We start from the raw sequence: 19,893 nt of genomic DNA on the forward strand, positions 1-19,893 counted from the left end.
GCTCTCACTGCCACACTGCTAGGTACTCACAGCACGTGAGGCCCATCACAAGAGGCAAGCCATGTCTTCCCTCCCTCCCACGCCTCCTGAGATGGGTCTCCGGGTGCCTCCAGTTCCCATCACCAGGGCTACTGCCGGCCCTAGTTTTCTTGTTTTAGGTGCTAGAATTACAGCGCACTGCTGCATGCACAGTCACCTGGAGCAGGGGTCAGAGCAGCCACAAAGAACAAGTCTTGTGCTTTGTCTTTTTATTATTTTTTATTTATTGGTCCTGCCAAAATGACCCTTTACCCAGGCCCACTGTTCCTATATGCACTGGCTTTACAGACGCTTGTGCCATAGGTCTGTGTCCCAACTGGTGACTGATTTCCCCTTCCTATTCCTTTTCCGTGCAGTGCCTCATTTTCTCAAAATCTGAAGGCATTTTTGTTTGTTTGGGTCTGTGTAAAAGATCCTTGGCAAGAGAACATGCATATGATCTTAAAATAAAGACAACATTCTGACACTAAGGTAATGCACAGAAAAATACAGTACTCAGACATCATTGCAAATAAATACCCCATACAGATGAAGTTTTTGTAAATGTAACATTATTTCTTATGAATCAACACTGTAAGAGAAGGTAAAAATAGGGGTCCCTACAACTAGGAATAAAAATGCTTATTCCAGGAAACAGAATTCTTTCATTCTTGCTACTTATATTATTATAATTTGTCCTGTATTTTGGAGAAGACACTTTTTCTCATTCCTCCTCCTCTAGTACCAATTTGACCATTTGCACAACCTCACTTAGCAAATCAGGACAGGACAAAAATCTGGTTTGCTAAGGAGCTTCAGTGACTTCTGTTTCCTGAAATTAACAGTGATTAGTTACACCAAGCAAGAGAATATATAATGTCTCTTTCTCACATTTGCAAAGAATACTATGGCTAACCCTCACCCCAATGCATGGGGCCGACAGTGCCGGCTCCCCTGCCACCTACCCCACTCTTCACAAACGTGGCGTGTTGTTCACATAGCTTGCTTAGCTTGTCCCATAAAGTCCATTTGGTTCCCAAAGCACACTCAAGGTTTGTATTCACTTTCGTTTTTTCAGCCCCTGAATTTGCAAGGATCTACACAGTAAAGAATCACTGACTAACAGAATTTTGCACAATTGCTGTTTTCTTTCCCTCAATGAAGATGCCCAGATTTAGGTTCAAAGGTGTGTGCCTATTCACACCAACTGGTCCATACCAGCCTTCAACATTTCCGAATAGCTCTTTACTGTCTGTTTTAGAGAATAGACTATGCTGGGCCACCTCCCTCAACTGATGAAGGCACTACTGGCAATGATTACTAACGAAAAGGCGCTGAAATAGAACACCCTAAAAATCGAAGACTGTAGGATTTTCTAAGTGTACCACAATTTGGCACAACAACCAGAGTAACAAAACAATTCCAATTTGGAATTTCACTGGTACAGTTGTATAAAATTCTGTTAATCAGTCATGCTTCACAATGTCCTAAAACCCAGAAAATTCTGGAATCTGTAGGTAATACTACTCATTCAATAATTTATCTTTTTGTTTTCAAGTGCCTTTTACTGTTTAACCAGAGCAAAGGTCAAGTTTTCTTCTTGTTACACTGAACTATTCCTAAGAATAATAATAATAACAATATGAAAAACCCCAGAATCGGAATACCCTGGATTTCTTAATGAACATGGCATTTAAAATCTGTAATTTCAAACATGAACCACAATGCCGTATAATCTAAAAGGCTGCCGAACCACAGTGTGGATACATTTAGCCGGGCTCCTTCCCGGGTTGAAGCCTTCACCTAAACCGTCTAGAGCTACACGCTAGGAGGACACATCTGTGCCATGTGCTGATATCAGACCAACACACTGTTGGGAGCTACAGGACCACAAGACAGACTACGGCACCTGAGACCATCTCTATGCCAGGGGTTAAGGAAGCAAATATAATATCAAAATATCAAAAGTGCACAGATTGATTGGGTAAAAAAGGAGTATCTCTAATAGGGAGACCCCAGTGGTGAGTGTTTCTAGAGGGTTCCTAAGCAAGCCTGGTGGTCGCTGTCCAAGCAGGTTCTTCAGCGCCTGTACAAAGGCCTTTCCAAGCAGCAGCTGGCGGTATTCTCAACATTAAAGCTTTTATTTCCTCTGCCATTAAAAACTTGGGGAATGCTATTTTGAAAAGAATTGCAGTGGCATATCCAAAAACGTTTCTAAGTGGACTTTTAGGCTGCCCTTCCTTCCTCTGCGTGGGCCCATGGGAGAGGAAGGGAGGGGGCTGCAGTGTGACAGGGCCGGCGGCCGAGTCCTCCCAGCAGCTACTCTACAGCTGAAAATGGGAGAAAACAAGACAGCGTTAGAACTGGTCACCTGTCAGACAACTAAGCTCTCACCGAGCTGTGAGGGCATGGGTGTGTTAGTTGGCAGCAGAGAAGACCTGCATGTGTTAGGGGGGCCGCTGTCCCCGCGTGCCTCATGAAAACCGTTTACAAGTATGGAGAAGCTGTGTGCCAGATTCGGCGAGAAGGCAGAAGCAGTATGCGGGGCCAGCAGGCAGTCATGCCCCTGGGAGTCCAGCTTGCAGAGGGCAGATGGCCTGACATCTTCTCAAGTGGGAGAAGCATCAAGACCTGACATCCCCTCTGCAAAGCAGCCTGGAGCTAAAGACAGGCACACAGAAGGGACAGGTGTGGTCTATCCTGTGTATCTTCAATCCGGCAGTTTGGAAAACAAATACTGGCATCTGGTGGGAACTGAGACATGCCTGGGACCTAAGGGAAAGAGCGGAATGGGGCAGACAGAGGTGTGCAGGGGAAATGCAAACTCCCCCTCCTGGCCACAGACAGAAAAGCAAGGAGCTATTCATGGTCTGCAGCCTCATGGCCGGTGGCCCCATGGATGACAGGGAGAGAAACACTGAGAGAAATCCAGCTGCCAAAGCTCTGGTGTGGATGCAGCTCCTGAGAACGGGGGAAGTCCTATGACTGCCTTTCTGGTCTGTTACCACCCCGGCAACTGCACTGACGATCAAGAACCATATTCCTCCTACTGTGAATCCTGAAACTTGCCCTGTCTCCACACAAAGCTCCTTTCCCACACCAGGCAGGGCTTCAGCTATAGCTGTGGGACCGAGTCCCACTGTTCAGCCTGGTCTGCTGGTGACTCAGACTCAGCTTAGGGGTTTCCATAGCCCTGTTTCTTGGAGTCTGAAGCCCTGTGGGAGGAAGGCCTGATAATGGGCAGAGGGTGAAAAAATCCACTTGAAAGATGGGGACACCGTTAAGTTCAAAAAGATGGGCTTCCTGTGAGGACACAAATCTAGCCAGGCACTTGGGAGTTTTTCTTATTGGAAAAGACCCAAGCCTTTGGCCCACCAATTTGTCACCTTGCAGGCCACCACACAAGCATACACATCTCAGAGAGAGAAGCTGAGACTGCTGAGCTCTGGTCTGGGCTGTGGCCAGCCATGCCTGTGCCTCTTGGGCGTGACTGGTCCCTGGGCTGGAGCATGTGGGGCTGCTCTTTCCTCTGTTGAGGGGAAGGAATTCTGTAACTCTGTCCCGAATATAAACTGCAACGAGATGCTGCACTGACTTCGTAATCTGCCAAGTGCAGAGTGTCTTCCAAGACTGCACCTGGGACTCAGGCTGGAACCTTTAACACTGGTTTCTGGATGCTGGGACAGTATAACTGCATTAGACACATGCAGGGAACATGCAAGTTTCAATGCAAGTTCTGCCCCTCCCAGTGGGAGCCAACAGCAACTGGGCCCTGAAGAGCCACATTTTTGCAAGGACGTGTGGCTCCAACCCCACCTTGACCATCCAACCAAGAGAGCAGCTGCTGTGAAGGGTGGTCCCGAGGGATGAGAAACAGACACAAAGCTTGCAGCGTCCAGGTGGAGTGGCAGGCTGCCTCTGCTAAATTCTTCCCTCTGTGCATTAGTCACGGTTAAGACCAGCCTAGCACCACAGTCCCGCTGCTGCCAGGTTAGTTGAGGTGAAGCGACAGGTGACGTGCGGCAGGTTAGCTGCAGCGTGTGACCTTGCGGCCCTAATCGCAGTAAATGTTATACTTCTCGCCACAGAGCACCTGGGCAGCAAGCCCAGCACCCTCAGCCCTGTCACTAGCACAGGCGCAGGTATGACTTACACTCGGGGGGCCAGGCTTGGCCTTGGAGGTGGCCTTGGCGCGGCCCCTCCGGGTCTGCTCGTGGTCCAGCTCGAGCAGCTCCAGCCGCTGGGTCAGTGCCAGCTTCTGCTGGATGGCCATGCGCAGCAGTGAGTTGAGTGTCTTCTTCTCATCCTCGGCAGCTGCTAGCTGCCGCTGCATCTCATCCAACTGTGTGATGTATTCGTCACATCTGTGGGGAGGCAAGAGGCAGAGCCGTGGCTGAAGGACCTGGGAGAGCCAGCAGAGCACGTGACCATGGTCCCCATGCTGAGAGCTCCAGGTGCAGGCGTGCTAAGTAGTTTCAGTTGTGTCCAACTCTGTGCGGCCCTATGGACTATAGCCCATCAGGCTCCTCCGTCCAAGGGATTCTCCAGGTAAGAATACAGGAGTGGGTTGCCATGCCCTCCTCCAGGGGGATCTTTCCGACCCAGGGATCGAACTAGCGTCTCTTAAGTCTCCTGCGTTGGCAGGAGGGTTCTTTACCACCAGTGCAACCTGGGAAGCCAAGCTCCAAGTGAGGAGACTATGATTATATTCATCAGCTTACTGAGCTACAAATGAAGAGGATGTGCCTTTCTGAGGTTTGGTTTTCTCCAAGAGGGATTCTCTAAAGCCGGTTTTCACTAAAGGAGGCAGTGGATGGTGCCCTTGAAGACCTCCAGCTGGCCCAGGGGAGCAAGTTAGGGGTGTGATGTCACTTGGCTCTCAGGATGTGGGGATAAACCCGAGGACAGGAATCTGTTTGTTCTTGGAATAGCCCAGGCACACAGCAGGTGCTTAGTAAGTCTGGGACAAACAGCCAACTAGGGCCTAGGAAAAGCACACGTGGGTGCCATAAACAGCCCCATTTGAGCATCTGCCAATTGACACGGGCCCTCTACCTGGGTAAGGATCTGGGCGAGAAATGCCCACTCTGGTCTGCCCCTGAGGGAGGGAGTGGCTGAGAGGTGGTAGTGGGCACACCCACCCTACACCCCCATCCACCAAGGCCAAGGACCATCAGCAAGTTTCAACCTTTGCCCAGAGGTTTGCCATCTTGGCTCCATCTGAGAAGTCACAATTTTAAATAACATAAGTTATGGGAGCAAAGGTCAACATACCATGTGCTACAGGACTAACTAAAATCTTTCCCAAACACTTTGCCCAGAAGGAGGGAGCTTTGTCCCCCTCCTCCCACATCGCTGCAATGCAGGGAGTGCCCAGCACCTTGACACAGGCGAAGCAGACCCTGAGCTCAGTTCCAACCTATTTAACCAGGAGTCTCAGCCCCCCAGCCCTGAGGACACACCAGGCGTCTCCAGAGAACGCCCCTGGTGCTTGACTGACTGTGGCCAGCAGATGGCACCAAGCCTCTCTGAATAGGGAGACACCCAGAACCAGGCCCCAAAGCAGCCTCCAGCTCCGCACTTGCCCGGGGTTGCTGGCCACAGGACTGGCCTAAACAAAGATGCTGCCCACCACCCCCAACAAACTCCAACTGGTAGGGTCGGAGTGGGAGCACTATGACCTCACCACTGCTCGGAGGGGAACCTTTCTTCTAAAATATACGAACTTTCCACCAAGTTCTCGAAAGCAAGCTCCTCATTTGTTATCAGTGGCTTGCCTACTTGCCTGCTTCTCCTTCAAAGCTCAAGCCTCCAGCCTGGCCACTAAGGACCCACCCTCATAGCCTTTTGCTTCCAACTTCCTCATTTTCCACCAAGCGGAGACAAAACTTGGGCCCCTGGGTTCTCACAAATAGCAGAAATGGAAATTTCCCACAGGGCCAGGTTCCCGGGCTGCCGAGCAGCGACAACAGTGAGCCGTACCTGGTAGCAAACATAGCACGCAGCGAGGAGAAGGTGGCCGCGTCCTCCTTGAGGGCCTTGAGCTCGTTGCGCAGCTTCATCATGGTCTCAGTCACCATCGCCTTCTCGTTCTCGTACTTGCTCTTTAGGTTGGCAAGGGCCACCTCTGCCGTCTGGGGGGTCAGAGTTGTAAAAGACAGGCAGACGAGGTGTCAGGAGGGGTCCGCTGCCTTGGTGAGCACCACAGATCAAGGCCCCAACCAGCCCTGGGCCCGAGACCCAGCCCCTCCCCACAGCACTGAGGTGAGGTTTTCTCCCATCTTTTCTTCGAGCTGGGACAGGACAAGATGGGAAGCCAGGGAGGCTGAGAAAGCCCCCACCCACCTACCCACCCACTGCTGGACCCGAGCACCATGCACACCTGCTTATTGGCCTTGAGCACCGTGCGCAGGGTGGTGATCTGCTCCCGCTTGGTGCTGAGCAGCGACTTCAGCTTCAGGATCTCCTCCATGAGTGCCTCCCGGTCCTTGTCGGCAGCTGGGCCCAGCTCCTGTGAGGCCAGGCGCTGCCGTGACAGCTCTGTGGTGCGGTCCACGGCTGCCTGCAGGTGCCTGATCTGATCGCGGATGATGGCAATCAGGTTGTAGATGTTCATGGGCTCTCGGCGTGGGTCACTCAGGGGTGAGGGCAGAGAGGAGCCAGGCGAGGGGCTGCTGTCCCTGGCCCTACCCTCTGCGGGGGGTGGGCCCTTGGGCAGGACAGGTGAGCGGCGCTCACGGGTCTCAGGGCTGCAGCTGCCAGTGCCAGCCGGGCCCTCACGGTAGTAGTCTAGCACCACACGCGTGGGTGTCTCATTGTTGCACATGCATACATGGTGGTAGAGATTGGCCAGTTCCTCGCTGAAGGTCACCAGCTCATCCTGGGCCACGCTCAAGCTGCCTTGTGTCTCGCCGGCAACATCGCTCACCTTCTTCAGCTCTGCCTGCAGCCGCGCCAGAAGCTCACGGTCCTGGCAACTGGCTTTCTCCAACAGGGAGACCTTCTCAGTGAGCGCCTGGCTCTCGGCCTCATGCCGGCCCTTCTCCTCGGCGTGCTGGGCCTCACTGGCCTCGTGTGCACTGCGCAGGGCCTTCAGCTGCTCCCGGAGGTCACCCGCCTCTGCCACGGCCACACGGTACTTGCAGGCCAAGATCTCAGGCCCGTTGATGTCCACCTCGTAGTAGTCACCGTCTTCGTGGCTGTCTCGCTCCTTCTCGCTGTCCAGCGCGGTCCGCCGCTCCTTGCTGGCCTGCAGGCGTCGCAGAGCACTCAGGTTCTCTGTGAGGCGGCTCACCTCTGCGTGCTGCTCGGACAGGGCCCCTCGCGCCTGCTCCAGCTGCTTCTGTGTGTCCTGCAGTGTTGCCAGCAAGCCCACCTTCTCCCGCTCCACCTGCAAAGGCAGAGAAAGGGACCGTCAACAGCCCTCTGCCCTCAGAGAACCCCTGGTCAGTCCCATGAAGACCCTGTCCGTACCACATTCATCACCCTGCTGAGCTCTCTGTGATAAATCTGGGTTGAGGTGTCATGTGTGGGGCCATGATGGCTCCTCCCCCTGCCCAGCTGTTTGTGGGGCCAAGTGAGTCCCTCCTTAGAGACATGCAGCAAACCAAGAGGCTGTGATGCAGAGCCTGGGGTTCTGTTCTGTTGGGGCAGGAAACCCTGACGTGTCTAAAGGACACCGCATGGGAAACCATATGTGGAGACCTCAGAGAGGTGTTAAACCTCTGGTGGTGCCCAAACTCATAACCAGAAAACTATTTCTCTGGGCACCTTCCACCTATAATGCTGCAGTTCCACTTAGGTAACAGTACAGAATTACCTATGTAAAAGAAATGTAAGTAAAAGACTGCACAGCATTTTAAAAATTCACAAAGTGTCAGGCAAGCACTGTCCTGCTGAACAGCAGGTCTGGCCAGCACCATCGGGGACAGCAGTGGAGGTGGGGATGGCGCACGGGGGCCCAAGGCCCAGGGCTGTGGCACAAACCTGACAAGGTGGGGTCCCAGGACCATCCACCTGCTCACCTGCATTAGCTGCTGCTTAAGCTTCTGGATCTCAGAGATGTTGAGCTCACTGAGCAGGTCAGAAACGAGGCTGGGAGGGGGTGGGGTGAGGCCGTCCTTGGTGGGCGTGGAGGTCTTGTTGTCCAGCGGCACCTTGCCCAGGCCACCATGCTCGAAGCCATTGGCCAGGGCCTCGGCGTCGTCACCAAGCTTGAGGCCATCCAAGGAGACATGCAGGTGGCTGGTGTAGAGGGAGTCATTGATGCTCATGTAGTGCGACAGCTCCTTGCGCAGGCTGTTCTTCTGCTCCCGCTCTGTCTTCAGAGTCTCCAGAGCCTCCTCCAGCTGCCGCTCCGAGATCTCCTTGAGCCGAATGGCGTCCTCCAGCTGGCTGTTGAGGTATTCGGTCTCCTCCTCCAAACGCTTGATCTCATGCTTGAGCCCCTCAAACTCCACCTGTAAAAGCAAAGTCGGCACTCTTCTATCCCCGCGGGATGGGGAAGAAGCACCATCGTGGTGACTGAACAACTGGGAGAACATGGATACGCAGAGGGTTGCAGGCATGAGGTGCACACGGGAAATGCTGAGCCCGCGCCTGGGACATGTGTGCACATATGAGCAGTGCAAAAGCACACGACAGGCTCAGCGCCAGAGACGCCCTCTGCTGGAATTCAGAACACACCACACTGCCAACTTGTTAGGTGACTTAAAATGCTACCGAGGATAACTGGCTTTAAATTCTACAAAACTTCTTCATTATTGCTAAGAGTTGATTAAATACTTTTAAGATACAAAAAATATGTATCTAGATGTGCAATGTGACCATCACTTCTAATCACATTTCAAAATGAAGGAACTAACGCTCCCACTGAAGTGGGATGTGCCTTCACTGTACACAACCACCCTGACTGAGAGAGGCCCGGGTACAAGTAGGGGAGGCGGAGCCCAAAGCTGTACATGCTGAAACAGTATTTGCAGGCGGACAAGGAAAGAACAGACAGAAACCGAAGCTTGGTGTGGGTACTCAGGGTCTATGAGCAACTTAAAAAAAAATTGGTATTATTCTGCAATATTTGTGCAAGAAACGAGGAGTAAACCACTCACAGGCAGGTCGATGAGGGTCTCTATGGGCTGAGGACTAGAGTAGGGGAACCCCAGGGAGAGGCCAGACTCCACCGTGTACCACTCATGGTCTGGTTTCCCACTCCTTGGGATGCTTGACCCACAGATGAGCACAGTGTCACAGAGGGTCTGCCGAGTTCCTGGGAGGAGATCCACTTCCTCCGGCTCCAAGGGTCAGAAGTTCTGCTACCAGTGTAAACATATGGGCCCACACTTCCTTATGCTGGAGTTAAATATCCAGGTCCCCAATTTGGGGATTTCTGGGATAAAGGTCCCCCTAGTCCCCAACCTGTGAAGCTGTGGTTCTTGGACAGTTAGATGACAAGGGCAGGCCGTGAAGGGCCTGGGTGTCCTGTCCCAAGTAGAAGTGACCCTCTTGTCCTCTCACAGGTGGAGGCAACCCTTCTGTCCCCATCCTGTCACAGGTGGGGAGAGGAGACCTCCTGTCCCTGACCTGTCCCAGGTGGAAGTGTTCCTACTCGTCCCACCCATTTTTATGTTACTTGAGAACATCATATGACAGCCTGGACATCTCCACACTGCTCAAGGGTCACCGGGCTTCACCCCAAGGTCCAGGACCACATGGGGTTCAAAGGAGTCTAGAAAACACGGTACAGTGGGAGTGGGTACACTGATAGCTCTAGGGTTCCAGAGGGCATACGGACATCTCTGGTCTCCTGTTGGCATCTGAAATGAGATGGAGCCAGACACCCAGCCTCTGGGGTCTTTTGGTATCACATCTTCATCACCTCCATTCTTCCTCCCACTTTTGCTGGCTGGAACACCTTGGTTAGTCCAACTGCCAGCCAACAATACAGCTGGAGGCTTTGTTTTTCTGGTCTTGAAGGGGCTGGGCCCTGCTGCCAAACCCTCGAACATATAACCCCCAGCCTGAGTGTGGAAGGAGGGAGGGAATGTCTTCTGACCACGGAGACAGCAAAGTGAGGGTTAGGCCAGGGCTATGGCCCAGAGCTAACCTACCTATCCCACCTGCACGGCCCAGATACTTGCCTGATTCTGCCTCAGCACAGACACCTGCTTCTGCAGGCTGATATTTTCCTCCTCCAACTCCGAGTAGTCCTGTAGCAGGCGTGCCTCCCGGAACTTGTACTCCTTGATGTCATCCCGCAGGCGGCCACGTTGTATCTCTACGTTCTGATTGATCTGCCAGGAAGAAGGTGGACGTGAGAGGCCTGCTCTAGTTGGTCTCACCACTCCTCAGGCAGAAGGAGCTCAGTGCAGCCAGGCTCACCATGGTAGCCACACAGCCAGAACTTGGAATCCCAGGCTTGCCGTGGTGTCCAATGTAGCCACCTGACAAGGAGCTGGGACCATGAGCTGTGTGGTATGGGGTGAATGGCATAGAGTCTCAGCAGCTCTGACCTTGGTTTCTTCATATGTAAAATGGGGTTAAAAGTAGTTCCTCTGTCCTGTGCTGCTGGTAGCATGAACTGGTACACTGCTGTGGAAACAGTCTGCAGATACTCAACAGTTCAGCACGGAGTTAAAGCTGACCCAGCAGTGGGCCTCAGCACACACTCCAAAGAAAGGAAACACATGTCCACACAAAATCTTGTGAGTAAATGTTCAGACACCATTCATAACACCAAAGGCAGAAACAACCCAAATGTCCACCAACTGAAGAGATAAACAATATACGGTATATTTATACAACTGGATGTTACTACACATGCTAACACAAATGGACCCTGAAAACAATATGAGTAAAAGAGGTGTTAGTGTTCACGTACCTTATGACTTCACTTAAATTAAATATTGAGAATAAGCAAACCCACAGAGACTGAAAGAGCAGATCGGTGGTTGCTGGAGTAGGGGCAAGGGGAAGATGGGAAGGAGACTGACTGTTAATGGGGTTTCTTCTTGGACTGATGAAATATTCTAAAATTGATTTGGGATGGTGCATGAACGTGTAAATATACTAAAATCCACTGACTGCATATTTTCAAATGGGTGATTTATAAGGGATATGAATTATCTCAATAATTCTATTTTAAAAGTCCCTGCCTCCAAGTTGTCTGGGGGATTCAAACATGCATGGAGAGGCAAGTGCAGACCTGGCATGAACTGTGCAATCAAGACCGTTGGGGATTCTCAACCGGCTACTACTGTGTGCCAAAGGCCAGGACCTGGGTCCCTTGGCCAACATTCTGGAGTCACTGTATGCATTGTAGGATGTTTAGCTGCAGCCCCCACACCTGCTGTAACCACAGAAACTGCCTCGAGACAGGGTTGGTGTCCCCGGAGGCAGAATCGTCTCCGAGGCGAACTCTCCCTCTCTCCCCACATTCTTGGTCCCAACATTCTACGCAGCCTCCCCGACATACCTGCAAAGATCTAATGCCCACCCCTTGGCTAGAAGCACCATCACCCACTGGGCCCCAGAGCTCACTCCGTCCTTCTCACCAGCTTCTCTGCTGGTGCTGCGGTTTCTTGTGATCACATTGATGCATACACTTTGTAGACAAGATTCCATGATTCCACACAGGTACACATGGAAAAGCAATGCTGGATTGATAAAATGCTGGATTGATAAAATGAAATAGGAACAATAAGAAAAGAAGAACACAACAAAAAGGGGAACAAGTTATTACATATATCAAGTACTCCTGACAAATGCTTACTACCAAAATCTCCAGCAAATGGACCAATGCAGTCCCCTCATTAAGTGACCCAAGGAGGTACCCAACAGATGACATGGGGCGCAGGCGGAGCGGTGGCCATGCAGCGCTGGCATCTGTGGAGGCCTTACAAATAGCAGTGAAAAGAGAAGTGAAAAGCAAAGGAGAAAAGGAAAGGTATACCCATTTGAATGCAGAGTTCCAAAGAATAGCATGGAGAGATAAGAAAACCTTCAGTGATCAGTGCAAAGAAACAGAGGAAAACAACAGAATGGGAAAGACAAGAGATTTCAAGAAAATTAGAGATACCAAGGGAATATTTCATGCAAAGATGGCTTCAAAAGGACAGAAATAGTATGGACCTAACAGAAGCAGAAAACATTAAGGGGTGGCAAGAGTACACAGAAGAACTACACAAAAAAGATCTTCATGACCCAAATAATCACGATGGTATAATCACTCACTTAGAGCCAGTCATCCTGGAATGTGAAGTCAAGTGGGCCTTAGAAAGCATCACTACGAACAAAGCTAGTGGAGGTGATGGAATTCCAGTTGAGCTGTTTCAAATCCTGAAAGACGATGCTGTGAAAGTGCGGCACTCAATATGCCAGCAAACTTGGGAAACTCAGCAGTGGCCACAGGACTGGAAAAGGTCAGTTTTCATTCCAATCTCAAAGAAAGGCAATGCCAAAGAATGCTCAAACTACCACACAATTGCACTCATCTCACACGCTAGTAAGATAATGCTCAAAATTCTCTAAGCCAGGCTTCAACAGTATGTGAACCGCGAACTTCCAGATGTTCAAGCTGGATTTAGAAAAGGCAGAAGAACCAGAGATCAAATTGCCAACATCCGCTGGATCATGGAAAAAGCAAAAGAATTCCAGAAAAACACCTATTTCTGCTTTACTGACTATGCCAAAGCTTTTGATTGTGTGGATCATCACAAACTGTGGAAAATTCTTAAAGAGATGGGAATACCAGACCACCTGATCTGCCTCTTGAGAAATCTATATGCAGGTCAGGAAGCAAGTTACAACTGGACATGGAACAACAGACTGGTTCCAAGTAGGAAAAGGAGTACGTCAAGGCTGTATATTATCACCCTGCTTATTTAACTTCTATGCAAAGTACATCATGAGAAATGCTGAGCAGGAGGAAGCACAAGCTGGAATCAAGATTGCCAAGAGAAAGATTAATAACTTCAGATATGTAGATGACACCACCTTTATGGCAGAAAGCAAAGAACTAAAGAACTTATTGATGAAAGTGAAAGAGGAGAGTGAAAAAGTTGGCTTAAAACTCAACATTCAGAAAACGAAGATCATGGCATCTGGTCCCATCACTTCATGGGAAATAGATGGAGAAACAGTGGAAACAGTGGCTGACTTCATTTTTGGGGGCTCCAAAATCACTGTAGATGGTGACTGCAGCCATGAAATTAAAAGACACTTACTCCTTGGAAGAAAAGTTATGACCAACCTAGACAGCATATTGAAAAGCAGAGACATTACTTGGCCAACAGAGGTCCACCTAGTCAAGGCTATGGTTTTTCCAGTAGTCATGTATGGATGTGAGAGTTCGACTATAAAAAAAGTGGAGCACTGAAGAATTGATGCTTTTGAACTGTGGTGTTGGAGAAGACTCTTGAGAGTCCCTTGGACTGCAAGGAGATCCAACCAGTCCATCCTTAAGGAAATCAGTCCTGAATATTCATTGGAAGGACTGATGTTGAAGCTGAAACTCCAATACTTTGGCCACCTGATGCGAAGAACTGACTCACTTGAAAAAACCCTGATGCTGGGAAAGATTGAAGGCAGGAGGAGAAGGGGTCAACAGAGGATGAGATGGTTGGATGGCATCACCAACTCAATGGACATGAGTTTGAGGAAACTCCGGGAAGTGGTGATGGATAGGGAAGGCTTGCGTGCTGCAGTCCACGGGGTCGCAAAGAGTCAGACATGACTGAGTGACTGAACTGAACTGAAATTACTGATTGGTGAAATGCAAGGCTTGTCAGCAAAGCAAAATTCCTGAGAGGCAAAAAATAAATAAATAAATAAAGTAACACAGTGTGAGTGGCAATCTGAGGAAACATATACTTACTTGCTTCCTAACAAAGTTCTACATACACCTTGACTCTGGCCATTTCCCTTGCTTACCACCCAACTGATTGTTATAGTTAATTTTAATGTCAGCTTATCTAGGCCCTGGCCTCCAGATATTTGGTCAAACACCAGTCTAGATGTCACCATTCAGGTATATTTTTAGATGAGATTAACATTTACATTCAAAGACCCACTGAGTAAAAATGTGGATCCAGTCAGTCGAAGGCCTTTAAAAAAATTTTAAAAAGACAGCCTTCAGACTTAAGCTGTGACATCAGCTCTTTACTGGGTCTCCAGCCAGATGGCATAACCTGCAGATTTTGGATCTGCCAGCCACCACAACTGAGTGAGCCAATTCCCTACAATAAATCTCTGCCCCTCAACCCCCGACCCAGCACCATGCAAAACACATACCCCTATCGATCTGCTTCTCTAAAGAGTCCTCGTTAACTCAATGATTGATACATAAGAACTGTGCTTTGCATATCAGAGAAGAAAAATAAATAAAAGGAATCCAGATTGGAAAAGAAGTAAAACTCTCCCTGTTTGCAGATGACAGGATCATGATACCATACACAGAAAATCTGAAAGATGCTACCAGAAAATTACTAGAGCTAATCAAAGAGACACAAGACCTGTATGCAGAAAACAATAAGACACTGATGAAAGAAATTAAAGACCACACAAACAGATGGAGAGATATACTATGTTCTTGGATTGGAAGAATCAATACTATGAAAACGACTATACTACCCAAAGCAATATACAGATTCAATACAGTCCCTGTCAAACTACCAACAGTATTTTTCACAGAACTAGGACAAAAAATTTCACAATTTGTATGGAAACACAAAAGACCCCAAATAGCCAAAGCAATCTTGAGAAAGAAGAATGGAGCTGGATGAATCAATCTTCCTGCCCTCAGACTATACTGCTGCTGCTGCTGCTAAGTCGTTTCAGTCGTGTCCGACTCTGTGCAACCCCACAGACGGCAGCCCACCAGGCTCCCCTGTCCCTGGGATTCTCCAGGCAAGAACTGGAGTGGGTTGCCATTTCCTTCTCCAATGCATGAAAGTGAAAAGTCAAAGTGAAGTGATGTCTGACTCTTAGCAACCCCATGGACTGCAGCCTACCAGGCTCCTCCGTCCATGGGATTTTCCAAGCAAGAGTACTGGAGTGGGGTGCCATTGCCTTCTCTGCAGACTATACTATAAACCTACAATCATCAAGACAGAAATACAGAAATATATTTCCATATATAGAAAACAGAAATATAGGCCAATGGAACAGGTTGAAAGCCCAGAGATTAACCCATGCACTTATGGGCATCTTATCTTCGACAAAGGAGGCAAGACTATACAATGGAGAAAAGACAGCCTCTTCAGTAAGTGGTGCTGGGAAAACTGGACAGCTATGTGTAAAAGAATAAAATGAGAACACTTCCTAACACCATACACAAACATAAATTCAAAACGGATTAAAGAACTTAAATATAAGGCCAGAAACTACAAAGCTCTCAGAGGAAAACACAGGCAGTATAATCTTTGACATAAATCACAGCAAGATCCTCTTTGACCCACCTCCTAGGGTAATGGAAACAGAAAGAAAAGTAAACAGATAGGACCTAAATAAACTTAAAAGCAACTGACAAAGGATTAATCTCTAAAATATATAAGTAGCTCATACAGCTCAATATCAGAAAAACAAACAGCCAAATCAAAAAAATGGGCAGAAGACCTAAACAGACATTTCTCCAAAAAAGATATTCTCCAAGTTGTTCAGTTGCCAAGTTGTGTCTGACTTCTTGCAATCCCATGAACTGCAGCACACCAGGCTCCCCTGTCCTTCACAGCATCCCTGAGAGTGATGCTATCTGACCGTCTCACCCTCTGCTGCCCCCTCTTCTTCTTTGTCCATCAGTTTTTCCCAGCATCAGGGTCTTTCCCATTAACTTAGCTATTCACATCAGGTGGCCGAAGTATTGTAGCTTCAGCTTCAGCATCAGTCCTTCCAATGACTATTCAGGACTGATTTCCTTTAAGATTGACTGGTTTGATCTCCCTGCTGATGGCCAATAATGAAAAGATGTTGAACACCGCTCATCATTAGAGAAATGCAAATGACAACTATAATGATGTATATCACCTCATACCAATCAGAATGGCCATCAGCAGAAAAACTGCAAACAATAAATGCTGGAGAGGATGTGGAGAAAAAGGAACCCTACTGCACTGCGGGGAATGGAAACTGATACAGCCACTATGGAGAACAGCGCAGAGATTCCTTAACAAACTAGGAATAAAACTACCCTATGACCCAGCAATCCCACTACTGGGCATATATTCTGAGAAAAACACAATTCAAAAAGACACATGTACCCCAACGGTCACTGCAGCACTATTTATAACAGCCAGGACATGGAAGCAACCTACATGTCCATCAACAGATGAATGAACAGAGAAGAGGTGGTGCTTATATACATGCAATGGAATATTATCGGCCATAAAAAGGAACACATTTGGGTAAGTTGTAGAGAGGTAGCCGAGCCTAGAACCTGTTACACAGAGTGAAGTCAATCAGAAAGAGAAAAACAAATATTGTATATTAATACATATACACGGAACCTAGAAAAATAATAATGATGAACCTATTTACAGAGAAGAAATGGAGAGGCAGACGCTGAGAACAGACTCGTGGACACAGCAGGGGAAGTGAAGGGTAAGACAGACTGAGAAAGCAGCACTGACATACATACAACAGCACGTGTGAAACAGGCCACTGCTGGGGAAGTGGCTGTACATCACAAGGAGCCCAGCCTGGCCTCTGTGACAACCTAGAGGAGTGGGATGGGGAGGCAGGCTCACCAGGAAGGGGTGTGTGTATATATATATATATAAAATTATGACTGATTCAGGTTTTTGTACAACAGAGACCAGCACAGCACTGTAAAGCAATTATGCTCCAATTTTAAAAAAACTGCCCACTCAGTATGGGAATTAACACAGGAGTTAAGATGGTGAAACAGGGGCAGCAAGTGGGAGCTGTTGGTAAATGAAAAAGGTAAACGGACTTTACTTAAAACTTAACAGCTCTCCTCAATGAAACAAGTGGTTCTAAAGTGGACAGAAAAAGGACAGAGGGAGACAAGACCACAGGCCAGCTTGACTGCCTAGTCGAAGCCCTCTGCACCCCAGAACCCGTGTGCCCAGGCTGTGCCAGAAGCCTCTGCTGAACTGCACCCTAGTACAGTCTGACTGCACAGGGGAACCAGTTTTGCTTTTTACTGAGATATGATTCACGTCCCATGAAGTTCACCCACTGACAGTGTACAATTCAGAGGTTATAGTTTATTCATAGTTGTGTGCATTACCTATTCTAGAACATTTTCATTACCCTAGAAAGAAGCCACACACCAATCAGCAACCACCAATATGCTTTCAGTCTGTGAAGCTACCTTTTCTTGACGTTCACAGAAATGAACCTGGACAACATGTGGTTTCTCTGCATGGCTCAAAAAACCTTTCACTGGCGCTGTCTCCATACTGGCACCGCTCTGGCAACCCTAGGGGCATGATCCATTCCTCCACTACTGAGTACTGACTGTGCTGGGTGCTGCTCTAGGCTCTGTTTTGCTCACTGAGGCTCCCTAACATTGCCCACGTACAGCACACACATTGCCAGCTGGTGTCAGCTGCTGCTGAGAGAGGCCCTGATGAGGCAAGGCGGGGTGCTATACCAAAGTCAGGTCTGGGAGCCTGGACTGCAGAGAAGTCAGCACTCTACACTGCCGAAGCCCCATCAGAGTGCGGCTGGAGCTCAGCCACAGGGAGGGAGCACCACCCTGCACAGGAGTGCTCCAAAGCTGGTCTATATTGTTCCCCAGAGGAATGGGCAAGACATTTAGCCAGGAGGTCGCAGCCCAATCACCAGGAAAGGCCTGCAGCCCCAAGGCAGGCCAGGGTGGACATGGGAGTCATGCCCGTCCTATCACCTGCAGAGCCTGCACAGGAGGAGGTGATGGCAGAGGCAGAGCCTGGAGCAATGTGGACACAAAACAAGGGTCTGCGGGTTGCTGCCACCCAGAAGCTGGAGGAGGTTCCACGTGGAACACGGTCCTGACAGCACCTTTATTTCAGATACAGAAAATTTAAGAGAATAAAATCTTGTTGCTTGTGGCAATCTACTATGGTGGCCCCCAAAATCAAATATACAAATTTGGTGTAATACCGGGAAAAAGACACCGCTGCAACAAATACCTGAAAATGCGGAAGTGGCCATGGAGTTGGGGATGGCCACGGGCTTGAAGAGCTTAGAGGAGCAGGACAGGAAAAGGCCAGACTGCCTTGAGGCTATTGGTAAAAAAAAAAGGAAATGTTTCAGGTGACTCTGGCGAGGGTCAGAGAAGAGTCAGAGAGAAGTATTCCACTGTCTCAGGGAATGCATGGACTGTCATGAAATAACACTAGGAGAGATGGGAATGCTAGCGGTGCTCCCAGTAAGGCCTTAGGAGGGAATGAGGACTGGCAGAAAGGCTTGCTGTAATGTGGCAGAACACCCGGCTGAGCTGTATTCCAGTGCTGGGTGGAAAGCAGAAATTAGTAAGCGAGGAAGGTGGATGAACAGCCTGGGAGATTTTGAAGCAGAATGTTAGAAGTACAGCCTGGTTTCTCCTTGTTGCTTATAGCAAAGTGGGAGAGGAGATAGAAACCGAAGAAATAATTGTAAGCAAAACAGAACTAAAACTTGAAGGTGTGGAAAATGCTCAGCTTGTCCTTATTGTAAAAAAATGAGAAAGCGTTTTTCTGAAGACAGCACCAAGGGTATGGCTTACACCTCAGCCACCCGGCTGGGAGGCCAGCAGGCCCCCTGCTCCCTGGGTGCCAACAAAGACTGCTCTCAGGCCTTGAAATGCGGAGCTTCTTACTTTCTGGGACCTGCAGCCCCTTTATTCTTTCCTCTTCTCCCTTCTGGAATGAGAGGAACTCTCCTTTGCCTATCCTAACATTGTATTCTGGAAGCACATAATTTGCACAGGGAGGAATTTCACCCCAGGATGGACCATTGCAAAGTGTCAGCCTTTCCTAATTTAGCGAATTTGAGATGTGATAAGGGATTTAAAGAGTTGATGCTGGAATGGGCTAAGACTTCTGGGAATGAGATGAATATATTTCACATGGAAAATATATGAATTCTGAAGGCCAGAGGGTAGAATGCTACGGGTTTTAACTGTGTTCCCTCAAAAGATATGCTGAAGTGACAAGCCCTGGAAGGGGTGAATGGGATCTGACTTGGAAATATGGTCTTTGCAGATATACCCAAGTCAAGACGAGGTAATAGGGGATTAGAGTGAGCACAAACCCAAGGGCTGGTGTCCTTCCAAGATGGAGAGTTGGAGACACCCAGGGAGAAGGCCACAGGAAGACAGAGGCAAAGACTGGAACACAAGGACTGCCAGAGGCTGCCAGGTGTTGGCAGAGGCACAGGAAGGACTCTCTTGCACAGCCTCCCGAAGAAGCCATCCCTGCTGACACCTTGATTTTCTGTTGTCTTCAGCCCTCAGTTTGCGGTAATCTGTCACAGCAGTCACAGGAAATGAACGCAGGTTTTGGTCTTATCCCACTGAAAGTGGGGGTCGGGCATGGGAGGATGAACCCAGAAGACACAGGGAGAGCCCAGAGCACCAGGACAGAGCTAAGTGAAGTGGAAGAGGAGCCCCCAGCACTGTCAATACCGTGCCAGGTGACCCACCTCTCATGGGAGGGTGCTGTGGCTGCCCCCACCGGAAAGCCGCCAAGGGGCAGGGGATGTGTCCAGACAGGTGACTTCACTCACTTGGCGCGTACGCTCCTGGGGAGCCACCAACCATCTGTATTGCAAGTGTGCTCTCACCCAGACAGAACCACACCTGGAGAAGCAGCAAGGAATCAGCAGTGAAGATGGCTCAGACTGGTTCAGGCAGGGGCAGGGCTGAGGGGCCCGGGTGGGAGCCTGCGCTGAGGAAGC

General features: G+C 49.2%; 1 protein-coding gene across 2 annotated transcripts in view; it reads right to left on the reverse strand.

Moving 5' to 3' along the window:
• BICD2 (BICD cargo adaptor 2) overlaps positions 390-19,893 on the reverse strand; it is a 55,380-nt gene continuing 35,876 nt past the window's right edge. Inside the window, exons 3-8 of one of the 2 annotated variants that reach the window (XM_018052495.1) lie at positions 10,155-10,307; positions 8,043-8,477; positions 6,401-7,408; positions 6,001-6,152; positions 4,172-4,382; positions 390-2,348 (exon numbers count right to left, since the gene is read on the reverse strand). In XM_018052495.1, the coding sequence (XP_017907984.1) occupies positions 2,343-2,348; positions 4,172-4,382; positions 6,001-6,152; positions 6,401-7,408; positions 8,043-8,477; positions 10,155-10,307 (1,965 nt within the window). In that variant the 3' untranslated portion in view covers positions 390-2,342. Of the gene's footprint in view, positions 4,383-6,000; positions 6,153-6,400; positions 7,409-8,042; positions 8,478-10,154; positions 10,308-19,893 lie in introns of both variants that reach the window. The other variant, XM_018052494.1, reaches the window with a different exon arrangement.

This window comes from Capra hircus, chromosome 8 (assembly GCF_001704415.2).
Source record: "Capra hircus breed San Clemente chromosome 8, ASM170441v1, whole genome shotgun sequence".
NCBI classification, from domain to species: domain Eukaryota; kingdom Metazoa; phylum Chordata; class Mammalia; order Artiodactyla; family Bovidae; genus Capra; species Capra hircus.